The 25,318-nt window shown below is 38.7% G+C and overlaps 2 protein-coding genes across 6 annotated transcripts in view; one reads left to right on the top strand and one right to left on the bottom strand.

Annotated features, from left to right (window-relative positions):
* The window catches only part of LOC131521913 (uncharacterized), a 43,036-nt gene extending 19,233 nt beyond the window's left edge, over window positions 1-23,803 (bottom strand). For 3 of the 4 annotated variants that reach the window (XR_009266424.1, XR_009266418.1, XM_058747093.1), the window contains exons 1-3: window positions 23,222-23,803; window positions 20,871-21,049; window positions 609-1,297 (exon numbers count right to left, since the gene is read on the bottom strand). Coding sequence is in view for 2 of the 4 variants with exons in the window: in XM_058747093.1 (XP_058603076.1) it covers window positions 612-1,297; window positions 20,871-20,913 (729 nt within the window). In the remaining 2 variants the exon portion in view is untranslated. The remainder of the gene's footprint in view (window positions 1-608; window positions 1,298-20,870; window positions 21,050-23,221) is intronic. The other variant, XM_058747241.1, reaches the window with a different exon arrangement.
* Window positions 1-25,318, top strand: part of LOC131520667 (B-cell receptor CD22-like) — a 28,835-nt gene that overhangs the window by 1,613 nt on the left and 1,904 nt on the right. Inside the window, exons 2-7 of one of the 2 annotated variants that reach the window (XM_058745124.1) lie at window positions 9,150-9,497; window positions 9,596-9,844; window positions 18,135-18,392; window positions 18,478-18,720; window positions 21,008-21,101; window positions 21,263-21,308. In XM_058745124.1, the coding sequence (XP_058601107.1) occupies window positions 9,150-9,497; window positions 9,596-9,844; window positions 18,135-18,392; window positions 18,478-18,720; window positions 21,008-21,101; window positions 21,263-21,308 (1,238 nt within the window). Of the gene's footprint in view, window positions 1-9,126; window positions 9,498-9,595; window positions 9,845-18,134; window positions 18,393-18,477; window positions 18,721-21,007; window positions 21,102-21,262; window positions 21,309-25,318 lie in introns of those variants that run through there. The other variant, XM_058745205.1, reaches the window with a different exon arrangement.

Below are 25,318 nucleotides of genomic sequence, written 5' to 3'. Positions count from 1 at the left end.
TTTTCTCCTACAAAGTGACATCATAGTTCCCCCACTCTATTCCATTGGTTTATAACACGGCAAATCTATTGGTGTAGACCCGAGCATGCACATTCCTTTGTGTATGATTTTGTAATTGATTTGGCCATATTACAGAAATAGTATGCGCTAACTCTAGAATCATAGGCCTATCTTAATTATTATCTGTTTAGTAACCATGGTAATTTTAGTCAGATGAAGTCGTTTACAAATAAACTCTTGATGACAGCACTGCATTCATATTTCCAACAGCTTCTAATGTATTAGAGTAGATAGTGTCCATGTTGCTAGTCATTTCGTCTAGTTCACGTGTATTTATGGGTACACAGAGCAGCTGAGATAAATTAAGCAGGTTATTTGTGAATCTGTCTTTGGCGGCTGGAACAATAGTTCTGCCCAGACGATAACGCGGAGCCATATAGTTAATATCAGTAATACGCAGATTTTCTAGATCCTGCATTAAATTTATATTTTGACCTCACTATTTGGGGAACAGACACAGTCTGGATAGATTGGACAACACAAGTACTTCTATCATTTAAGTGGGTAGAACAAAAGTCATCATAGCAGTTATTTGAGAATTGGCTTACTAGTCAGATGGAGCGTAGCGTCCTGGAGATGTTGTCCGACAGGAGTAACCCTCCGACTCTGCTGGGATGCAGGCCATCAGCACGGAAAAGCCTAGGACACTCCCAGAAAAGATTACAATTATTAACAAAGACCAGTTTCTGTTCTTTACACCATGACAATAACCATTCTTTTAAGGCAAAAAGTCTACTGAACCTTTCGTGTCCTCGTCGATACGTGGGAAGTCCTGACACGATGATCGTCTTCGCGGGCGATGTGCTGCGTACCGTCTCGATCAGGCTCCTGAAGTCCCTCCTCAGTGTCTCCGTCTGCCGCAGCTTGGTGTCGTTAACCCCCGCGTGCAGCACGACAGCGCCGATGCTCTCGTCGCCCTTCAGGATCGCAGGTATCTGCGCAGAAACATTGAGAACACGAGCACCGGGGAAACAGTGAGTGTGCACTTTACCTTCAGCTAATGTAGCACGGACGTGCCGGACGATGGAGTCTCCGACGATCACAGCGTCGCGTTCCGTCTCGCGGAGGGGAGCGAAGCGGTTCCGGGTGGAGATCTTGAGGGCCGGAGGCGGCGAGGTCATTGCCTGGGGCCTGGGGCCTGGATTGTGTCTTCTGCTGCTGGTGCACCCAGGGTCCGTCGTGTCCTGGCGCTGGAGCGAAGGACATCTGAGAAGTTCGCGTCCTGGGTGCTCGGGGCCTGTACAGAGAAACACACGGAGTAGAGGTGGTGGGAGTGTTAGCAGCGCGCAGTATACTTACCCCGGACTTGTGAGCGTCAGCCCGGGATGTTTCCAGCGCGGCTTTCCGCTCTCTCAGCTGGGTCTGCTTCTCCATGGCCTCCAGCTCCAGCCGCACCGAATTACTTGGGTAAAGTTGGTTTTATATTCACAACATTCACAGATTTCCGTGTTCAATAACTTTCTAATTATATGTGCAATAAAGTTATTTTTTGCAAATTCTAATCAGCGATATCATTGTCAACATACTACATTTTTTTCACAATCGATCAAATTGGGCAAGCATTGTTTTAATGTCATACTTACTTGCGAATGTCTGCTGAATGTTAAATGACTTGGGTAAAGTTGGTTTTATATTCGCACATACGGAGTATTGCATTCAATTACTCTGTTAATCGCTCTACATTGGACATTCAGCGGACATTCACAAGTAAGTATGACATTAAAACAATACTTGGCCATTTTGATCGATTGTGAAAAAAATGTAGTAGGTTGACAATGATGTCGCTGATTAGAATTTGCAAAAAATAACTTTATTGTACATATAATTAGAAAGTTATTGAACGCGGAAATATGTGAATGCGCGAATATAAAACCAACTTTACCCAAGTCACCGAATGCAGCTCGAACATGTCCCCACCTGCACTGAAAGGTAGACACAAATCCGCCATTTGAGCAAGTAACAGTGAAACAATGGTAATGTGTGTGAATAGAGTATTAGCAATGTAAACGAGATTAGCGGCAGCCGCGCTGGCGATGCTAATGGGCTATAGCGGACTCGGGAAATCAAAATAAAACTAATGATATCAATGCACTCCGATTGATTTTGTTGTAGAATGCTATAGGGAATATATTCATACGTTATAGAAACGAAAATGATAATGTATACAATTGATTTTAAGAGAGAATAGACGATAAAGAAATAACTTGATGGAGCTCAAACTCAAAACATGCAACAGCAACAAACAGGAAGTGAAATCTCGTGTGTGTTGAAGTAATTTTTAAGTTCCTCATCCCAAACCTTCTGTTGCAAATTCCAGAACATCATTTCAGAGCTAACATTTGCGCTATTGATGTGCAGGCTAATGCAGTTATTAGAGAGAGAGACTTGGGTAAAGTTGGTTTTATATTCGCACATTCACAACATTTCCGCGTTCAATAACTTTCTAATTATATGTGCAAAAAATGTTTCTTTTGCAAATTCTAATCAGCGACATCATTGTCAACCTACTACATTTTTTTCACAATCGATCAAAATGGGCAAGTATTGTTTTAATGTCATACTTACTCGCGAATGTCTGCTGAATGTCCAATGTAGTGTGATTAACAAAGTAATTGAATGCAATAGTCCAAATGTGCGAATATAAAACCAACTTTACCCAATTGAGAGAGAGAGAGATTAAGTATGTGTAAATACCTGCGTCTGTGCATCTCTCAGCTGTTTTCAGCAGCAGAATTAAGCGTCTGCTAATAGCAAATTTTTTATTTTAACTGCTTCAAGAACCTCACTATGTCATGTGGCTTTTCAGCTGCGAAATTATTTTATTGATCAATTTGCAGGGCAGTGCTGACGAGAAGCTTCTGTCCGCGTCTCCGTGCGTGTGTGTGTGTGTGTCTAAGAATGAGAACGGAAAAAGAAAGCACAATTTCAGTGAATAAAAATGTGCAAAACATGGAAATAGTTTGACATTTTTACCCCATTGGTTGTTATATTTGTCTTCTGGGGTTTTTGTTATTTACTGTTGTAGATAGCCTAGTTTAATTTTTGGACGAGCGAGCATAGGCACGTGCCTAGAATGCCTAAATCCGGCTACCGATCACTATCAGGCGATAAGCGCGTTGGGATGTTTGATCGGCGGTCTCTAAATAAAATAATAATAATAAAATAATTATTATACTGAAGGTGAGGTATATTTCTTTAAATTTCGCAAACAGCGCGAGTGAATCACCGCTCGCTCGCTCTTTCCCTCTCAAAATGCGCAAATGGCTTCAAATCACCACACATCGTGTACAGTATCTCACAAAAGTGAGCACACATTTCAGCAAAAATGTTAGTATATCTTCTCAAGGGACAATTCTACACAAATTAAACTTGGATATATTTTAGAGTAGTCAATGTGCAGCTTGTATAAAAGTACAAATTTACTGTGCTTATATAGCCATTATTGTCCAAATAACTGGCAACAAAAATGAGTATACCCTAAGTGAACATGTCAAAACTGTGTCCAAAGTGTCAATATTTTGTAGGGGCACCATTGTTATCTAGCACTGTCTTAATCCTCCTGGGCTTGGAGTTCACCAGAGCTGTAGAGGCTGTTGCTGGGATCCTCTTCCACTCCTCCATAATGACATCACGGAGCTGCTGGATGTTAGACACATGGTGCTTCTCCACCCTCAGCTTGAGGATGCCCCACAGGTGCTCAATAGGGTTCAGGTCTGGAGACATACTTGGCCACTCCATCAGCTTCATCAGCAAGGCGGTGTGTTTGGGGTCATTATGTTGGAAAACTGCCGTTCGGCCCAGTTTCTGAAGGAAGGGCATCATCTTTTGCTTCAGAATGTCACAGTACATTTTGGAATCCATGTTTCCCTCAATGAACTGTAGCTCCCCAGTACCAGCAGCACTCATGCAGCCCCAGACTATGATGCTACCACCACCATGCCTGACTGTAGGCAAGACACAATTTTCTTGGTACTCCTCACCAGGACCGCACATGCTGGACACCATCTGAGCCAAACAAGTTTACCTTAGACTCATCAGACCACAGGACATGGTCCCAGTAATTAATGCTCTTGGACAGGTTGTGTTCAGCAAACTGTTTGCAGGCTTTTTTTGTGAGCCAGCTTCAGAAGAGGCTTCTTTCTGGAACGACGGCCATGCAGACCGACTTGTTGCAGTGTGCGGTGTATGGTCTGAGCACTGACAAGCTGACCTTCTGCCTCTGCAGCCTCTAAAGCAATGCTGGCAGCACTCATGCATCTGTTTTTTAAAGTCAGCTTCCACACCTGACGCACAGCACAAGGACTCAACTTCTTTGATCGACCCTTGCGAGACCTGTTCCCAGTGAAACCCGTCTTGGAAAACCTCTGTATGACACTGGCCACTGTACTGTAACTCAGTTTCAGGGTGTTACCGAACTTCTTATAGCCTCGGCCATCTTTGTGGAGAGCAGCAATTCTAATTCTCAAATCCTCAGAGAGTTCTTTGCCATGAGGTGCATGTTGAACATCCAGTGGTCAGTATGAGAGAATTGTACTTCAAGCACCAAATTGTAACTGCTCTAAAACAAGATAGACAAATTTGTATAGTCCTGTCAAGCAGACAAAAACATGAACATGATGAATAGGACATGGGGCTTTGCATGGTTAAACGACGTATAGCTGTTTTCACGTAGGGTGTACTCACTTTTGTTGCCAGCTTTTATGACAATAATGGCTGTATATTGAGTTATTTTCAGAGGACAGTAAATCTTTACTGCTATACAAGTTGCACATTGACTACACTCTCAGAAATAAAGGTACAGAAGCTGTCACTGGGGCTCTGTACCCTTTCAAAAAGGTACATGTTTGTACCTAAAGGGTCCATTTTGGTACTTTAAAAGTACATATTAGCAGAGGCGGACAATCCAGGGGTCAGAAAGTAAAAGTCCTGCCATATTTTTGTTCCACCCATGAACTCTGCAGCTGATTTCACCAGAGGAGGAACCAAGTCATTCCTTTCGAGTCACAAGCAAGTCTCAAGTCAAATCCCAAGTCCTCAAAGAGTTAAAGTTAATGAGATAATTAAGTGTCTAATTAAATTATGATTGTGCATTAATGATGAACACCTGCTATTATTGAGAATCACAGAGGATCAGATGTTGATGTTTTATTGGTTAAAATGATGCCACCATCATGGAGAGCAGTGTTTGCTTTAGTTGGGCTCTTGACCCTTTTAGTAAATCAAAGTAATTTGCTTTTAAGCAAGTGCAATATTGTTTCACAACAAACATTTGTGCATTGCTGAATCAAGAACTTGATGTAGCAGTTTAGTTTACTCTTTCTGCTTTTAAATCATTTAAATGAGCATCATGAAGGTGTCTCACTTTGGTTTATTGAGTGATATTCAGCTATTACTGAATTTCAGGAAAAAAAAGTCCTACCAAACAAATGCTACTGTAGTGATTACATATGAGGAAGAACAGCATCAGCTCAGGCTTTTAGACATGAACACTTATCATATGATCCTCAACGGTGGTGACAATAATAATTCATACTGCAGTGCATGATGGGAGTTTTTACTATGGTCTTACCCAGCATACATTGCAGCATGAAGAATTTTGTTGGTTGTCACCATTGTTGAGATTCATATTCTGGTTCATTATGTCTGCGTGCGTCTAAATAGCAGAAGAGTTTAAGTGTTTATATGCATTAAATACAGTCGATTTCAAATGAATTCATCATAACTATTAGAACAACAAGTTCCTTGCACGCTATTTCACAAGATTGATTTTTCAAAACCTAAACATGCAACACAAAGAATAAGAAAACAAACAATCAGTACAGCTGTAAAAGCATGGTTTCTCATTGTGCAGCCCTGATCTCTTTACTTTACAGCAACACATGTAATGCTGCAAAGAGAGATCTAACACAGAAGTCAAAGGCCAAGAGCCCAACTAAAGCAAACACTGCTCTCCATGATGGTGGCATCATTTTAACCATTAAAACATTAATATCTGATCCTCTGTAATTCTCAATAACAGCAGGTGTTCATCACTAATGCACAATCATAATTTAATTAGACACTTAATTATCTCATTAAATTTAACTCTTTGAGGACTTGGGATTTGACTTGAGACTTGCTTGTGACTTGAAAGGAATGACTTGGTTCCTCCTCTGGTGAAATCAGCTGCAGAGTTCATGGGTGGAATAAACACATGGCAGGACTTTTACTTTCTGACCCCTGGATTGTCCGCCTCTGCTAATATGTACTTTTAAAGTACCAAAATGGACCCTTTAGGTACAAACATGTACCTTTTTGAAAGGGTACAGCCCCAGTGACAGCTTCTGTACCTTTATTTCTGAGAGTGTACTCTAAAATATATCCAAGTTTCATTTCTATAGAATTGTCCCTTGAAAAGATATACTAAAATGATTGCCAAAATGTGAGGGGTGTACTCACTTTTGTGAGATACTGTATGTCTATAAGAAAGCTGCACGCTGCACAGTTGACAGGAATTATGACTTGCACAATAGAGGCAGTGTTGCATCATCTCTAAAGTTTAAAAATTGCATTAAGCGTTTGCGCGCTCTCCTGAAGACTGTGTGCTCATGCACACCCGAAGCGCACACACATAACCAGGTTCACACATACTCTGTTTTCAGTGTGTATGTGGTGTATTTTTTTTCCCCGCTCTCATGTTACTGTATAAGCGTTCACACTGCACAAGGTTGCGTCCAGCAGTGCGGTGCATCTGCAGCAGTGCAGAGAACGTTTCCGCACCGAGGTTGCTGCACGCGCTGAATTAAAGTGACAGCACATTGTTTGCTGTAAATATGAAAACAAAAATGTTTATAAATGTATATAATTAAAGTCTACTGTGTCTACTCTTTCAAAAGAGCACTTTTAGATAAGCAAGGAAATAGATGGCACTTGTGGTGTATATGAAAACAAAGTTCTTTATAAACCGCAGGATTGCTTGTAATAAAGATTTAAAAGCAAAAGGAAAGACAGTAGAGCTGACTGTTTCTGTTAGTGGTAAGTTTTAATTTAGAATGTTTGTGATAACGTTAGAAAAGTATTTTATATTTTAAATGTTTTGCCACTTGCTTGAGCAACTTTTTTGGGCTGTGTGTAAGCTATTGTGCAACAATTGCACAAGTGTAAAAACAAAAATGCACTGCATGATTGAACATTTAGGTGAGATAAATATATATATTTATCTAAATGTCTAAAATTCCTGATTGAAGTGTTACAATAAATAATTCTACATCATAAAAAGAAGGCTTTAAAAAGATCGGTATCGGTGATTGTATATCGGCGGATACTGCTTTCTGTGATCGGCGATCGGCCTCAAAAATCCTGATCGGATCACCCCTACTCGTTTTGCATTTGATTGTGCAGAATGTTCACGGCTGATTTCATTTTATTTATTTTTTAAATAATTAATCTCTTTTCACTCCTTTGTAACTGTGCTATCACTTCTCACTTTCTTGCATCAAAAGCTGATGATGAACTTTACATCATTTATTTTAATAGAATCACACAAAATTAGCTCACCTTTCCTGTAACGGGTCATTGTTTCTAGAGTGTTATCATGGTCCGTTGTAACTGAGAAAATGTAAGGATCCACCCGCTAGTCCAAACAACGGAATCCAGCGGCCTGGTCGAAGGTTTAGTGCATGTTCGGTCTTTTACTTGCACCTCTGAATTTATCAGGATCTAGTTTAAATTTTAGTCTAACTCCGTGCTTGATCTGACTCCAATTGCAAGTGATCATTAAATTTAGACAATATTTATAATTAAACTGATCACAGATATCGATTGTACATTAATTTAGATATTTGATTATTCTGAAAATCCTATACTTTCAATTATTCATTAATTAGCGACCTAGTGTCGCTTAGCAATTCACTGACCAGCTGTGAACGCACAGCACAAACTCTCCAGTTGATCTTACTCAGAGGATACAGGGGTGACTATAATACCTTTAAATAGGCTGCACCCTGCTAGCTCATAATAAAAAGTGTATTTTTTCTATAATCACGAAAACTGTAACTTGTTAAGTCAGTGACAGACAGAAATCAGAAGATCCCTAATGACGAGCCCCCGCTTCATTCATTGGTACTTCAGTATGATCTGTCCTGGACGCAGATTTGTGGAAACACTAGACTACAACTCTAATCTACTGGAAAAAAATTATTTCAGAAGAGATCAGAATAAGTCAAATATAACAATTTATTATTGGTCAGGTAAAATTGTATCACGCCAATTATATAACAAATTCAAAAATATCAAATCATCTCAATACAGAACATCAAATTCTCAAAGATTAATCTAAGAGTAAATGATGCATACCAGACCTTAGAAAATACATAGTATGGAGTGTAGAGACACACCACACACTATGGGCTCATTCTAGCTACAGAATCGTGCTGACTGATTTGCAACTTTCCCTTAAATACTACCAGAACAAAAGGCCCATAAACATTTATTCTCTGCCCCAAAACAGATTAGATCAGTGTATGGGGGATGAGAAGCCGCAGGAGGAGATGTTCTCGTGCCCCAAATGGTCACACCTGTAGAGCAATGTTTATCATATTTTGAAGGGAGACCGTCCACAACAGAAGCACAGAGTTAACTTAAGTTTTCAATATTTCTCATAATACAAGTGACTACTGTGAAATTGAGACCAGTTTACCCATCGCACCGAGACCTTTAAAATGATACCAAACATGAAAGGGTTAAGATCATTAATTCTTAAGATATAGTAAATATTTATGTAAGAGTAGCAATTTGAGTTCAGTAAGCAGTACCATGAGCCCAGGGGGGAAGGATGGGTGAATGAACCAATGATCAAATGGTCTTTCTCTCAGATCTTCTTGTCTGATTAGAGAGTTTATTGTCTTGCAGCATGACATTTGCATTGTAAGGGTTTCTGGGTGGTTGGCTTCACAAAGAGATCAAAGCCTAAATGAAGAATTTGTTTTGTGGCCTGACATTTGCATTGTAAGAGTTCCTAAGTTATGGCTTCACGAGGAGTTGTTTTCATAAAGGAAATAATTTCACTCCCTACAAAAACAACATTTTCATCCTGATGATTTCTGTTTCAGGGGTTTCTGGTGCTGGTTGGGGTGTGAGTTACAGTCATTCACACATCTGTGCACTAAAGAACTCATCAGTGATAATGAGCTGCACTTATACATACCCTACTAGATATAAGATCAAGAAAGTGTTCTGGACCAAAGGACCTGTAATAAAGGGTACAAAACCCTCAGATCTGTCTGAGGACCCTGAATACAGTCAGAGGCTTCAGTATCTGGGAGATAAACAGCAGAACTGCACCTTCAGACTGAGTCATGTGACACAGAAAGATTCACACATGTACTATTTCAGATTCATCACTGATAAACCTGATGGCATATGGATTGGTCGTCCAGGAGTGACTCTTACTGTCACAGGTGACTTTGATGAGGTTTCACTCTTCTTCTGTGCATTATGTTGAATAATAATCAGTGTATGACAGCAGCACTAGATATAATGTGTGTGTTGTGTTCAGATCTTCGTGTGCAGTCTCCTGAGAGAGTGACAGAGGGAGATTCAGTCCGTCTGACATGTAAAAGCAGCTGCGCTCTGACTGACGGAGCAACATTCATCTGGTACAGAAACTCACAGCCATTAACTGAGAGAAGAGACAGAAACAATCAACTCCTGCTGCAGTCAGTCAGAAGAGAGGATGCAGGCAGATATAGCTGTGCTGTACATGGACACACTTACATCTCTCCTGCTGTTCATCTCAGTGTCACGTGTGAGTACAGACTGAGTTTTTCTTTAAATTTGTCTTTGAAAGGTCAGCAGAGTTTAGGGCTACACATCTCTGGGGTGATGGAGAAGCAGTTTTGCCAACTGCTGATTCGTGATCAAATCAAATCAAAATCAAATCACTTTATTGTCACATCACCACAGCACAAGTGCCTTGGTGAGTGAAATTCTTAAGAGCGTGCTCCAGACAGTGCAAGAGAAAAACAAAACAAAACAAAAACAATTTACATATAGACAGTACATATTTACAGACTGTACAGAAGACAATGTGCAAAATGCACATACATATACTCAATACACAGTGTACTATAAGACATGCTTAGTTACCAGTACACATTCTACATTATGTACACATCTACACAGCAAAAAATCCAGAGTGAAATTAACTCTCCTGGGAGTACATGTGAGACCACACTCAAGAGTGTGAAAGTGTTAAAATAAGAGTGTTAAATTAACACTGAAGCAGAGTTAAAGTAATGAGATAATTAAGCGATTAATTGTAGTGATGATTGGCCATTATTGAAGACACCTGATGTTAACAAGCAGAATCACCAAAGGAGAAAATCTAAATTTTTATGTCACCATTATAGTGCTCAGTGTTTGCTTTAGTTGGGCTCTTGACCCTTATCTTTTTAATATTGTGTTTTATTTGGTTGTTATAACTGAATTACAACAGACAGACAAGAAAAAGGAAAAAAAAAAAATTGTATATTGTTTTTTTCTAAATCTCTGAGTTAGATTTAGATTGTTGATTATAGCAGTCCTGTGATTCATTAGCATAGGATTTATAGCATGTTCAACACAATCAGAGGGATTTTTTAAAAAGGTGTTCGTTCAAAAATCTTTGAAAAGAATCTTTTATTTAGACACACAAACATCAAGAATCAACCTGTGAATCTCAACAACGGTGACAATCAAAAAAGCATGTAGCAGTGCATTCTGGGTGCCACCAATCATAACTCATCCATGGCTCCCATGATGCATTGCGGCATGAATGAATTGTCTTAGTAATTTCCTTTATTCTTACTATTTTATTTTTGTTTTTTATGTGACTTTTAGTAGCTTGTTTTCTAATGTTTAGAGTTGATCTGTTTTTCTGAATATGCTGTTTGTCACCGTTGTTGAGGTTCATACACTGATTCTTGATGTCTGTGTGTGCCTCGAAGAAAGATTTCTCTTTTTTTAATTTTCTGAACAATTTTCAAGAAATCCTTTTAATAATTGGATACTGTAGAGTCACAGGGCTGTTAAGATCAACAAGGTAAATCTGACTTTTTTAGGTTCAGGCTCTAAATGAGTTTGGTAATTCAGATTAAATGATTATGTGAAAACACAACCAACATCACATGAACAGTTTTTTTTTTCATTTCTTGTCTGTCTGATAGAACTCAACTACAACAACCAAACAAATTCTAACTTTGAAACTGTAAGGGTCAAGAGCCCAACTAAAGCAAACGCTGACCACTATAATGGTGACATGAAAATTTAGATTTTCTCCTTTGGTGATTCTGCTCGTTAACATCAGGTGTCTTCAATAATGGTCAATCATCACTTAATTAATCACTTAATTATCTCATTAACTTTAACTCTGCTTCAGTGTTAATTTAACACTGTTATTTTAACACTTTCACACTCTTGAGTGTGGTCTCACATGTACTCCCAGGAGAGTTAATTTCACTCTGGATTTTTTGCTGTGTATGCATAGTAATATGTGAAAGTGCCAGAGATTGTACATTTACAACAGATTAGTAGTGCAATAGATAGTTGTTCAAAGGTGCAACAGATTTTACATATGTAATGTCCTGGATGTGCATTGTATGGTATCCAGTGATAGCAGATAGGTTGTATTATTGCAGTGTGTGCGTGTAGTCCGGTAGAACGGTGTTAAAGTGCAGTGCGTGGCATGTTGTGTGAGTGGGAGTGTGCTGTAGGGTGTATTAGTTCTGATTGTTCATTAGCCTGATAGCCTGAGGGAAAAAGCTGTCCCTCAGTCGGCTAGTGCCGGATGCTGCGGACACGTCTCCCTGAGGGCAGCAGAGAGAGCAGTCTGTGGGATGGATGGCTGGAGTCCTTGATGATCCTCCTGGTTTTTCTTATACACCGCCTGGTGTAGATGTCCTGGAGGGAGGGAAGCTCACCTCCAACAATGTGGCTGGCAGTTCGCATGACCCTTTGCAGAGCTTTGCGGTTGCCAGTGGTGTTGTTTCCAAACCAGACGGTGATGCAGCCGGTCAGGATGCTCTCCACAGTGCAGGTGTAGAAGGATCTGAGGATGCTGGGGCTCATTCCAAATTATAGGGGGTCCAGTGAGGCAGGTAGCACAGAGCAGATGTGGTCTCTGATGAGTTTCTCAAAACACTTGCTGAAGATGGGTGTCAGAGCAACGGGCCTCCAGTCATTCAAGCATGTGATTTTATTTTTCTTAGGTATGGGCACAATGGTGGATTTTTTGAAGCATGAGGGAACCACAGACAGAGAGAGGGACAGATTGAGATGTCTGTAAAAACCCCGGCTAGTTGGTAAGCGCATGCTTTGAGCAAACGACCTGGGATGCCATCTGGGCCCACAGCTTTGTGGATGTTCACCCGTTTGAAGGATCGAGTTACATCAACGACAGAAAGGGAGAGTGGGCTCACCTTTTCTGCAGCAGCCGTAATTACTAGGGAGTAATTACTGAGCTCGGAGACCTCTCCCTGGACAGCACGCCAAATACGCATAACCTTTACTCAGTTTATTATATGTAAGTGTGAACTTGTGAATATATAATATGTATCGACCATAATAAGCCAGTACTGAATTCAGGACTATGTCTGAATAAAGCAAACCTGTGTTTTGCTAGTAAAATTTTGATGGATGATGCAATCAAGGTAAAAGTGTTTTATAATGGATGTTCACTAAAGTGTGTTTTGGAGAAGTTTGTGTGGATCAGTGGTGCATATGAACATCAGACACTCAAACACGAACATTCGCTCTTACAGATGAACTGTTCACTGATGCTGTCGACTCTTCTTCAGATCGCTGTATTCTGCTGTGTTTAGTCATTCTGAACAGATCTGTATAGTATCTGTATGCAGTCACATCAAAGAATCTCCATGTGGTCCTGTTTGGTATCGCACATTGACATATATGTAGTTATATATGTAACCAGTAAACGAGTGTAACGTATTTTTTCCTTACAGTTTTTGCTGTTTGAAAGATTATGCATGCTTCGGTTCAGATGTGATTACATTGTGACTGCTTTAGATGCAATCAACTAAAACTGTGTCTGTGAAGGTGTGAACCAATGGTCAATACAATTAGAATAACAAAGCAACAGCGTTCGTCATGAACTTCTTGTAGATTGCAGGATCTCCAGCAGGAGGTCCTAACAGTATCTATTGTTTGCAGCTCCTTTGTCTTCAGGTATAAAGTTCTTTCTCACAGACAGATCTTTGGGAGAAGATTCTTACGAGGGTTAAGATCATTTGAAGACTGACAAGCTAACATTGCTGTTGACAAACTGCTGCACTTCTATCTTCAATATATTCTTTTCCCTACAAGAACTCTGGCCAAGATTACTTATGTATTAGAGAAATCTAGTACATTGGCGAGTCATTTAAACTGCATTCTCAGTCAAACACATGTTGCACATACATACATACATACATGTTTAGAAATTTAAATTCACAAACTTAATCTAGAACCTAGTAAAACATTTATCTGTATTTCAAATATTTCTAGCCTCTTGAATTCTAGTCTTTTTTTTTTTTATCTTTAACATTCACTGTTTAACATTAAATCTCTCTGGGGTGTTTGCTGAAATTGTCCAATAATAACCAGCTGCAGCCCCATCTAGAAAAATTCCACCAGCCGCGACGGATAAATACTTCAATCTGACACCTGTAGGTCCTCCAGTGAATCCTGTGATTCAGGATTGAATCGGATGCTTAGATTATTTGTAAATAACCTAGTTTAACAGTTTGCGATTTATCTAAACACAAACAAAAAAGTAGGCCTATATGATTCATGATTCTTAAAGTCCATGTGGTCATATAGCATATGTATTGTGCACTTGGATTGAAATATATAGAGTTCAGATGCAAAAGCCTCTAAATGCCATCTGAAATTTTCATCTAAAATGAGCATTTTTTTCAGACTCATATGTTTAGGTTCAGTAATTTTACTCTAATGGCAATGTATAGGTCATTTTCTATGCAATTAAAGTGAAATAACTGAACAAAAATATAGGAGCCTGATAAAAATGCTCATTTTAAAAGACTATTTCAGACGGCACTTAGAGGCTTTTGCATCTGAACTCTATATATATATATACAGTGAGGAAAATAAGTATTTGAACACCCTGCTATTTTGCAAGTTCTCCCACTTAGAAATCATGGAGGGGTCTGAAATTGTCATCGTAGGTGCATGTCCACTGTGAGAGACATAATCTAAAAAAAATCCAGAAATCACAATGTATGATTTTTAACTATTTATTTGTATGATACAGCTGCAAATAAGTATTTGAACACCTGAGAAAATCAATGTTAATATTTGGTACAGTAGCCTTTGTTTGCAATTACAGAGGTCAAACGTTTCCTGTAGTTTTTCAGCAGGTTTGCACACACTGCAGGAGGGATTTTGGCCCACTCCTCCACACAGATCTTCTCTAGATCAGTCAGGTTTCTGGCCTGTCGCTGAGAAACACGGAGTTTGAGCTCCCTCCAAAGATTCTCTATTGGGTTTAGGTCTGGAGACTGGCTAGGCCACGCCAGAACCTTGATATGCTTCTTACAGAGCCACTCCTTGGTTATCCTGGCTGTGTGCTTGGTCATTGTCATGTTGGAAGACCCAGCCTCGACCCATCTTCAATGCTCTAACTGAGGGAAGGAGGTTGTTCCCCAAAATCTCGCAATACATGGCCAGGTCATCCTCTCCTTAATACAGTGCAGTCGCCCTGTCCCATGTGCAGAAAAACACCCCCAAAGCATGATGCTACCACCCCCATGCTTCACAGTAGGGATGGTGTTCTTGGGATGGTACTCATCATTCTTCTTCCTCCAAACACGTTTAGTGGAATTATGACCAAAAAATTATATTTTGGTCTCATCTGACCACATGACTTTCTCCCATGACTCCTCTGCATCATCCAAATGGTCATTGGCAAACTTAAGTCGGGCCTGGACATGTGCTGGTTTAAGCAGGGGAACCTTCCGTGCCATGCATGATTTCAAACCATGACGTCTTAGTGTATTACCAACAGTAACCTTGGAAACGGTGGTCCCAGCTCTTTTCAGGTCATTGACCAGCTCCTCCCGTGTAGTTCTGGGCTGATTTCTCACCTTTCTTAGGATCATTGAGACCCCACGAGGTGAGATCTTGCATGGAGCCCCAGTCCGAGGGAGATTGACAGTCATGTTTAGCTTCTTCCATTTTCTAATGGTTGCTCCAACAGTGGACCTTTTTTCACCAAGCTGCTTGGCAATTTCCCCGTAGCCCTTTCCAGCCTTGTGGAGGTGTACAATTTTGTCTCTAGTGTCTTTGGACAGCTCTTTGGTCTTGGCCATGTTAGTAGTTGGATTCTTACTGATTGTATGGGGTGGACAGGTGTCTTTATGCAGAAAACGACCTCAAACAGGTGCATCTAATTTAGGATAATAAATGGAGTGGAGGTGGACATTTTAAAGGCAGACTAACAGGTCTTTGAGGGTCAGAATTCTAGCTGATAGACAGGTGTTCAAATACTTATTTGCAGCTGTATCATACAAATAAATAGATAAAAAATCATACATTGTGATTTCTGGATTTTTTTTTTTAGATTATGTCTCTCACAGTGGACATGCACCTACGATGACAATTTCAGACCCCTCCATGATTTCTAAGTGGGAGAACTTGCAAAATAGCAGGGTGTTCAAATACTTATTTTCCTCACTGTATATATATATATATATATATGTATATATATGTGTGTGTGTGTGTGTGTGTGTGTGTGTGTGTGTGTGTGTGAGGGATAATCAACGGCTAGCTGTGCATTAAACTATTTGAATGCACGACGTGGAGGCGAAGAACCACCCGACGCGCAGCGGAGTGCTTTCAAATCGTTTAATGTACAGCTAGCCGTTGATTATCCCGTTTATGCCACGTCATTTGCCAGCATTCACATATTAAAGATGTTAACAATATTTGTGCTGCAATATTTGACCGGAACGATAAAAATGACGGTTATTTTCGTCTGTATTACTATTCAACTGTAACTCCATGTTACTATGGTTACCAATGTTTATAGGAAGCGCATTAATATAGACCGTGATTAAACTGACCTGGAACTACCTGTTCAACGAATTTAATCAACACCTGCCAGCCAATCAGAATCGAGTATTCAGACAGACCATGGCATATATATATATATATATATATATATATATATATATATATATATATATATATATTCTGATTTAAGACAGTCTGATTTAAAACAAAGAAACAAAAAACCTCCCAATAAATGTCCAAACAGAGATTATATCAGAACATTTATTGTGTTATACAGTATCTTCCATCATTTAAATCTATTTTTGCATTTGATGTTCATTTGATAGCAATTGTTATGTATTATTGCCATCATATCAACTAGGGTTGGGTATCGTTTGGGTTTTTTTTCGATACCGGTGCCAAATCGATACTTTTAAAACGGTGCCGGTGCCTAAACGGTGCCTGAACCGATACTTGTTATATATATACAGGTATATGTATATATAAACACACTTTATTTATGCAATTCATGAAGCTCCAGGAACTCCCCAATATGGACAAAGGCATTGCTATTGCTGTAACTGAGTAAACAGAAGATATAAACGTTTTGAATGATAAAACAAATAAATTAAACACTCGACTACAACAATATATAGTTTATCTGTGTTATTCAAGCCATCGCTGGTATTTTCATAATAATTAAGTATATTTATAATCCATTGCTAATCGATGCATTAGTAGCCTATGGAACATATTTTCTGCCTCATTCTGTGACAAGAAGCTACATCAGATCACAAAAGGAAGCATTTAACTGCTGTGGACTAAAAAGGTTATCATGTTCTCTTTTGTTGGACAACAGGTTTAAAAACGTGAATACAAGATAATTTTAGTTTTAGGCATTTTAATTTAAGCTAGGGCTGGGCGGTATATTGAGTTACCATGATATATCGATATATTCTTTACAAGCTTGATACGAGTGCAGCTGAAAAAATATCTAGGGAGGACACAGACTGAACTGCTGCAGAGAAAGTGCATAATACAATTTGTTCTAAACGTGACAAGCTTTATATGAAGGGCTTTAAAAAAAACTCGTAAGATATAGTAGCCTATAGTTTATAGTTTCAGTTTAAAGCGGCTCTGACAGAAAGGCTGCGTGTGCCGCTGACAGAGACGTGCTGTTTTCCCTTAATGCATACTTACATTTCACGTAATGTGAACTTACATATTCTCCATCTGTAAATGTTAGAAAGCCATGGAAATATTTCCATTTTGCTGTCAGAAGTGCGTGAGCTTTTGCTTTGCGATTCGCCGCTAAACTTCACAGACTTCATTTAGAACATGCGCGCCAAACAGACGGAGCGCAATAACGCTGACTAAAATATACATTTTGCTGAAATATTTGTAGTTGGACAATAAATGTGATATATGCAGAATTTTAAACCTACAAGTAAGTGTATTTGTATGATAGCACTAACTGTAAAGTAATGGGGTAATCAAAACAGCCATTTCTACTCAGTCTGTGCTTTATTTTCATTTTTAGTTTAGTAAATTTAACTTCTGCTTTAAAAGCATTATTTTTGTTTTTAGATTGAAATGTTACAATGTTAGAATGTAATGTGATTTTAACCCTTTTTGCATATAATATATGCCTACATGCTTACATTCACTTCCCAGTCAACAATTTGATCTCACGGTGATGTCACCATGAGCTCACAGGATACTCGTGATGAGGTCACAACGTGAGGTAACAGTGAGCTAAAAGTGTAACCTCACAGCGCCCTCACTGTGTGCTCATACTAATGTGAGGTCAAAGTTCACTCGCTGCAGGGAGACTAGGTACCCAGCATGCATTGCAACATGAAGCTTTTGATTGTCACCATTGTTGAGATTCATACACCGATTATTGATGTCTCTCTTTGTTTTTAAATGAGAGGGTAGTTAATAATGTTTGTGTCTTATGCTTTTATCCTTCAATAATCATCTCAAGATGTTCACAAATCTAAATTCGTTTTCTAATATGTATTACATTTTTCCATTTTTGTCTCTTTAAGACCCACCCAGGAATGTATTAGTGTCCATAAGTGGATCTGGTGAAATAGTGGAGGGAGATTCAGTGACTCTGATCTGCAGCAGTGAATCAAACCCACCTGCTCTGAACTTCAGCTGGTTTAAAGGAGGAACAACTGTAGGATCTGGAAGAATCTACAGCATCTCAAAGATCAGCTCTGATCACAGTGGAGAATACAAGTGCAAGTCCAGAAATAAACATGGAGAGAAATACTCTGCTGCTGTGACTTTAAATGTCATGTGTGAGTTAATAATCATCTCAAGATGTTCACAAATCCAAATTCATTTTCTAATATTTATTACAATTTTCATTTTTGTCTGTTTAAGACCCACCCAGGAACATCTCAGTGTTCATAAATGGATCTGGTGAAATAGTGGAGGGAGATTCAGTGACTCTGATCTGCAGCAGTGATTCAAACCCACCTGCTCTGAACTTCAGCTGGTTTAAGGAGAATCAAAGCTCAGCTGTTGGATCTGGACAGAGTTTCAGTGCTCTACAGAGTGGATGCTTCTACTGTGAGGCTCACAATCAACATGGGTCTCAGAGATCAGACGCTGTTACTGTCACAGGTGAAGCTTTTATTAACACACTCTTGTATCTTCATGTATCAAGGTGTTCGTAATGGCGGCGCGCATGAGTGCAGCGGCTTTTGGCTCATCAGTATGGTGCTTGTGTTTTATGTATGTCTTAGTGTGTATGCTCATTTGTGCTAAGTTTTGTCAAGCGAAGCAAGTCTATAGCCGGCAGGAATTGATTAATATTGGACTGCAATCCAGAATGGCCATTACGGCGGACTTTCAACGAGCAAACAGTATCCCTGCGGACATAGCGAAACCTCCTGGATCTATATGGATTGTTATCGGGTGCGTCAAGCAGCGCAGACGGCGGAAAGAGAGAAAACAAAAGCGAGGCTGCCGGGCGGGCCTACTCGCTAGGCTGAGGAAACAGCCACATAAACCACCGCTCCCGAGTCTATTCCTCTCAAATGCCAGGTCCATTACACACAAAATGGGCGATATGGAGCTATTGATAGCCAACAACAACTCATTACGTGACTGTTGTGTGATTATAATAACTGAGACCTGGCTACACCAGGGGATTCCCGACGCTGCTGTACAGCTGGCAAGCCACATACTATATCGTGGGGACCGTACCATGGATTCTGGTAAGAGCAAAGGTGGAGGACTTTGCATGTACGTATTAATAAATGACTGGTGCTTACAGAGCCGCATCATAGAGAGCCACTGCTCACCTGATATAGAGTCCATGACAGTCATATTTAGACCCTTTTATCTGCCGCGAAAGCTAACAGTGGTTGTTGTTACTGTTGTTTACATTCCTCCAGCTCTCACCTATTTGCACAGTATCGTTAGTAAACACCAGAGGGCCTATCCTGTCCTTCCAAAATTTTCACAGCATGTCAAATGTGCCACCAGAGGAAGTAACACACTTGATCGTGTGCATTCTAATATCAAGCATGGCTATAGAGCTGTGCCTCTCCCGCATCTGGGTCTATCTGACCATGTCTCACTGTTCCTTGTCCCAGCCCTGCAGGCCCTGATGGAGTGCTTGGAAAGGTACTCAAGGCCTGTGCCTACGAACTTGCTGCTGACTTTACAGACATTTTTAATCTGTCCCTGTCACAAGCTATCGTACCAGCTTGCCTTAAATCAGCCATTATCATTAAGAAGCCTGCTGCGGACAGTTTAAATGAGTACAGACCAATTGCACTCACATCTGTTGTTGAAAAGTGTCTAGAGAGACTGGTTCTGAGTCACATTAAAGCCAGCCTCCCTCCCACTTTTGACCCCTACCAATTTGCTTATAGGGCCAACAGGTCTACAGAGGATGCCATTGCCACAGCACTCCACAAAGCTCTGGAGCACCTGGATCACAGAGGTACATTCATCCGGATGCTCTTCATCGATTATAGTTCTGCGTTCAATAGCATCATACCAGACATTCTTATCAGGAAACTCCTTCATCTGGGCTTTTCTGCTCACCTTTGTACCTGGATTATGGATTTTCTCACTAACTGCCCTCAGTGTGTTAAACTCGGTCTTCACCATTCCTCCACTCTCACTCTCAGCGCCGGTTCACCACAGGGATGTGTGCTGAGCCCATTACTCTATTGCCTTTATACCTTCGACTGCACCTCCACACACTCCTCCAACCACATTATAAAATTTGCTGATGACACCAGCAAATTCTGGGAATCTATTTATCTGACAGTCTCTCCTGGTCCACAAATACAACAGTGGCTGTTAAAAAGGCACAGCAGCATCTGCACTTCCTGCGAGTCCTAAAGAAAAACCACCTGTGTCAAAAACTACTGAGTGTTTTAACATACTGTCTTAGGGTGTGGTATGGGGGCTGTTCAGGAGCTGACAAAAAAGCTCTACAGAGGGTCATAAAGAATGCACAGAATATCACTGGCTGCCCTCTCCCCTTACTACAGGACATTGCAAACACTCGGTATCTTTCCAGAGCAAAAAACATTGTTAAGAACTACTCTCACCCCGGTCATCATCTGTTTTCCCTCGTACCTTCAGGAAGGCGATACAGGTCAATTAAAACACGCACGGACAGATTTTCAAATAGTTTTTATCCAAGAGCCATTCAGTCCCTGAATTAAGGGATGCTTTGCACTATTTATTTATGTCAATGCTTGTGGGCTGTGCAATAATTTCTGTATATAGAACTGCACTTTATGTCTTACCTGCATCATGTGTAGTCTCTGTGTGTAGTCTCTGAAATTTCATTGCATTCCGATGCAATGACAATAAAAGCTTGAAATTGAATTTATATCATTCTTCATTCATCAGTTTATTAATTATGATGATCTTCCTCTTTCAGTTCATCAAGGTGCTGGTAATGTAATTGTGATCACAGCTGCATCTGGAGGAGTAATATTCATCATAATTCTCATAATCATCATCCTGTTTATAATGTGAGTTCAATTAAAAACTGCAGTGATTATATATGTTCAATTTTGTTCTGATATAGTAGAAAATGTCTCATTTATGTTTTATTATTAGTAATCTTCAAAAACAGCATTCATATTTTCTTTCTTTACATTCGTTCTGCTGTTAATGTCTGTGATTATAACAGGAGGAAACGAAGGAGTGTTAAAACTGAAGATCACACAATGAAACAGGTAAATCATACAGAAGCAGAAAAATCAATCAGCTGTTATCTTTAGATAACGGATGGAAACTAACCTTATCAAAGTCTTTATCAAAAATAAATAAATAAAACTGAAGAAAATATTGTAACTTATTTTTCCACGGTTTATTGCAAATACTGATATATTTACAATTTTAATATAGATTTGTTGGTCTAATTGTATAATCAATATCAAATAGTGTAAGGAATGAACAGTTGGCATTGAATTCAAATGCTCATTCTGTCCTTTTCGTTGCCACTCTATGTGAGAATCAATGAAATATACTTGTATTTTCCATCATTACATTTAGAGGTCGACCGGTAGTGGATTTTACCGATACCGATAGCTAGGTTGGACCACACAGGCCGATACCGATTAATTAACCGATCGTTTTTAAAATAAATACTGAACAAAAACTAAAATAATTCCTTACTATTTAAAAACAAAAAACAGTACTGATCCATATTTTGTAAATTAATGAAATATTAATATTAATTATTACACTGATCATTAAAGTTGGCAGTGTTGAGTCCGAGTCAACCTTGTCGAGTCCTAGTTTTTAATCAATTGAGTTTAAGTGGGATACGTTTACTAATGTCTTTTTATATTAATTTTATGTTGTTACTTTTTTAAAATTTTATATTACACATGACATGGATTCCTCTGTACTCTGAAAAAGTACAGGTCCAAGTCCAAGTTCATTCACAATTGCAGTCCAAGTCCGAGTCCAAGTACCCAACTCTGAAAGTTGATTTATAGTTTATTAACTAATGTTAACAGAAGAAACTTAATAGTAAGTAATAGTACACAAAGGAAGATATTCTGAAGAATGTGGGAAACAGAGCAGTTCTGGGGCACAATTGACTTCCATAGTATTTTTTTTTTTTTCACTACTATGGAAGTCATGGGTGCCCCAAAACAGCCTGGTTACAAACTTTCTTCAAAATATCTTCCTTTGTGTTCAGCAGAACAAAGAAATTCATACAGGTTTGGAACTACTTGAGGGTGAGAAAATAATGACAGAATTTTCATTTTTGGGTGAACTATCCCTTTAAGATAAACATTTTGCACAATTTATTATCTGTAATATCATTGTATTGCTACTAGATGCCTGTATAGCCCTATGTAACAATCCCTAGTAGCTAAGACATTGCACATAATTTACACATAAATCACATAAATTAATTTGATTACATTTGGATTTGGATACATGTTTATATACTATCAATGGCTACTTTTTGTCTTAATCTGTGTTTAAATCAATGTTTCAAGCAACAACAACAAAACAATTGAACAAAAAAAAATTGTTTTGTTGTTGTTGCATGAGACATTGATTTAAAGTGTCAGTTACTGCATTATTATTTCAGTCATACCAATAAAACCCTTTGTTACCCCAAACTACATATAAAAGCTGATCGGTAGCATAAAAGTAATCAATATAGCTACTTAATCCTTTGCTACTCATTAACACGTGAACTTCCCCTTTAAATAACGTGACGCTCTGCCCTCTGTGTGTCTGACGCTTCTCCCATTAAGTGCTGTGTTAAGAAGTGAATGAATTGATCAGCATTTCGACACCTCCATTAGGATGTATTAAACTCGACAAAGCAGTTTAATACAGGATGTATTTGATCTAGTGAATTAGCGAATTTTACTATACCAATATTTTTTAATTGGCTGTTAAAGTTTATATGGGAATATTACATGATCCTTTAACAATGCATTGGCGCAAAAACGCACACCTTTTGGACAAATCTCGCAACACGATTTATCAACTGCGAGAAATAGCCTACTGCCTAAACAAAATACTGATTTTGTGCGCTTTATTTACTGTACCAATATTTTAAATTGGCCTTTGAACTTAGCTTTATTGCATGGCAAAAAAAAGAAAAAGAAAGCGTTACCTTGCCAAAGCACTGACAGAGCCCATCGATCTAATGGCGTTGATGAGCGCTCCAAATGCAAGCATGCAACGATCAGGCAGCAATTCAGAGCGCTTTGATCCAATGGCATACAGGCATCGTCAGATTGACAGTACTCTAGCCCAGTGATGTTGGGGATCCAGTGGGGGCGGCAGTCATATTTCAGGGTGACCGTGCCACTCTTTATCGTGGCTGATGTTGTAGAATCAAAAGTGCTGGCCGAAGGAGGGGATTTATCGACGAAGATTTATCGATAGATTCGCAGAGCTCCGAGTGCGCAGCTGATGTCGTAGCTGTTAGGGAATTAGTCTCGTTGTCTTTTCTTATGTAAAAACGAAAGAATTGCAATGCTCGGGGAAACCGCTATAGAGCTAGAACCGGTGAATGCGGTTTACAGGTTTCATAGAAAGAGAAGGATGTGAGCCAAAAAAAAAAAAAAAAGAAGGATGTGAGCTAAATGAGTCGCTGTAGAAACTGAATACTTCAATGGTTGCGGACGAAATAGCTCAAATCGAGAGCCAACGCAATGATAACTTGATTAAGTGCTGGAAATAGCGGACGATGGGCACAGAACGGTAACAAAACTCTGAGACATTTACAGAGTCACACACAGGTGTATTGTGCAAACTGTACTTCATAGGGATGTTTAGATAGCTATATAAGAATTCACATGTTCAGGTTTTTTTTTTTTTTTTTTTTTAACATACTGATCTCAGTTTAAATGTTTCAGTTGTTTTGATATTATATTATATTATGTCCGGCCTATATTATTAACCTAATAAATAATTGACCTTGTTTTTTAATGGAGTCACTTATACTCATCAAGGCTGTATTTATTTTATCAAAATACAGAAAAATAAAACCAGTAATATTGTGAACTCTTAGGCTATTGTAATTTCTAATATTGGTTTTCTATTTTAATATATTTAAAAAAAATGTATTCCTGTAAAGCAAAGCTGAATTTTCAGCATCATTACTCCACTCTTCAGTGTCACATGATCCTTCAGAAATCATTCTAATATTCTGATTTATTATCAGTGTTGAAACTGTTGTGCTGGAACCTTTTTTTTATTTTTATTTTTTTTGATTCTTTGATTAGGCTAATAAAAAGTTAAAAAGAACAGCATTAATTAAAAATAAACAAAATTCTAACAATATAAGTCTTTATTATCACTTTTTATCCATTTAACACATCCTTGCTGAATAAAAATAAATAAATAAGAAAGAAAAAATTGACTGACCCCAAACTTTTGAATAGTAGTGTATATTGAAACACAAAATTTCTATTTTGAATAAACACTGTTCTTTTTAACTTTTTATTTCTCAAAGAATCCTGAAAAATATCACAGGTCCCAAAAAATATTAAGCAGCACAACACTTTTTCCAACATTGATTATAAATTAGCTTATTAGAATGATTTCTGAAGGATCATGTGACACTGAAAATTCAGCTTTGCTTCACAGGAAAAAAATATTTTTTAAAGTATATTAAAATAGAAAACTTTTATTTAAAATTGCAATAATATTTCACAATATTATTTTGTGAAATAATATTCAGTATTTTTTATCAAATAGATACAGCCTTGATGAGCCTAAGAAACTTCTTTTAAAAAATTGACTGATCCCAAACTTTTGAACGGCAGTGTATTGTACTGTAAAAATGTTTTCTCAGATAACCTAAAATGTGCATCATTTAGTTACATCAAGGGTCAAATCAAATATAAATAGCACATTAAAGTTAAAAGTTACACGCTTTTTTGTGCGCGCTGTACAGGTCTGGTATAAAGAATGTTTTTGCTCAGGTGGCTGAAATGTCCGCCCAATACAGAAAAGTTTTGCTCAGCAAGAAAAAAAATTAGAGGGAACATTGAGCTTGGGCATTTTTCTCAGTTTCTTAATCTCTCTCTCTCTCTCTCTCTCTCTCTATATATATATATATATATATATATATATATATTTTTTTTTTTTTTTTTTGCTGCTCTATTCTCTTTTTAGCACCACTGTCATATTTTCTTACATTTTCGTTCGACATGCTGTATATCTACTGCGTGTCCACTGTGACTGTTGATTCGGGTGTGTG

The sequence above is a fragment of the Onychostoma macrolepis genome, chromosome 01 (assembly GCF_012432095.1).
Source record: "Onychostoma macrolepis isolate SWU-2019 chromosome 01, ASM1243209v1, whole genome shotgun sequence".
Taxonomy (NCBI): domain Eukaryota; kingdom Metazoa; phylum Chordata; class Actinopteri; order Cypriniformes; family Cyprinidae; genus Onychostoma; species Onychostoma macrolepis.
Note: the sequence above shows the minus strand (reverse complement) of the source record. Positions and strands in the feature narration are given on the sequence as shown.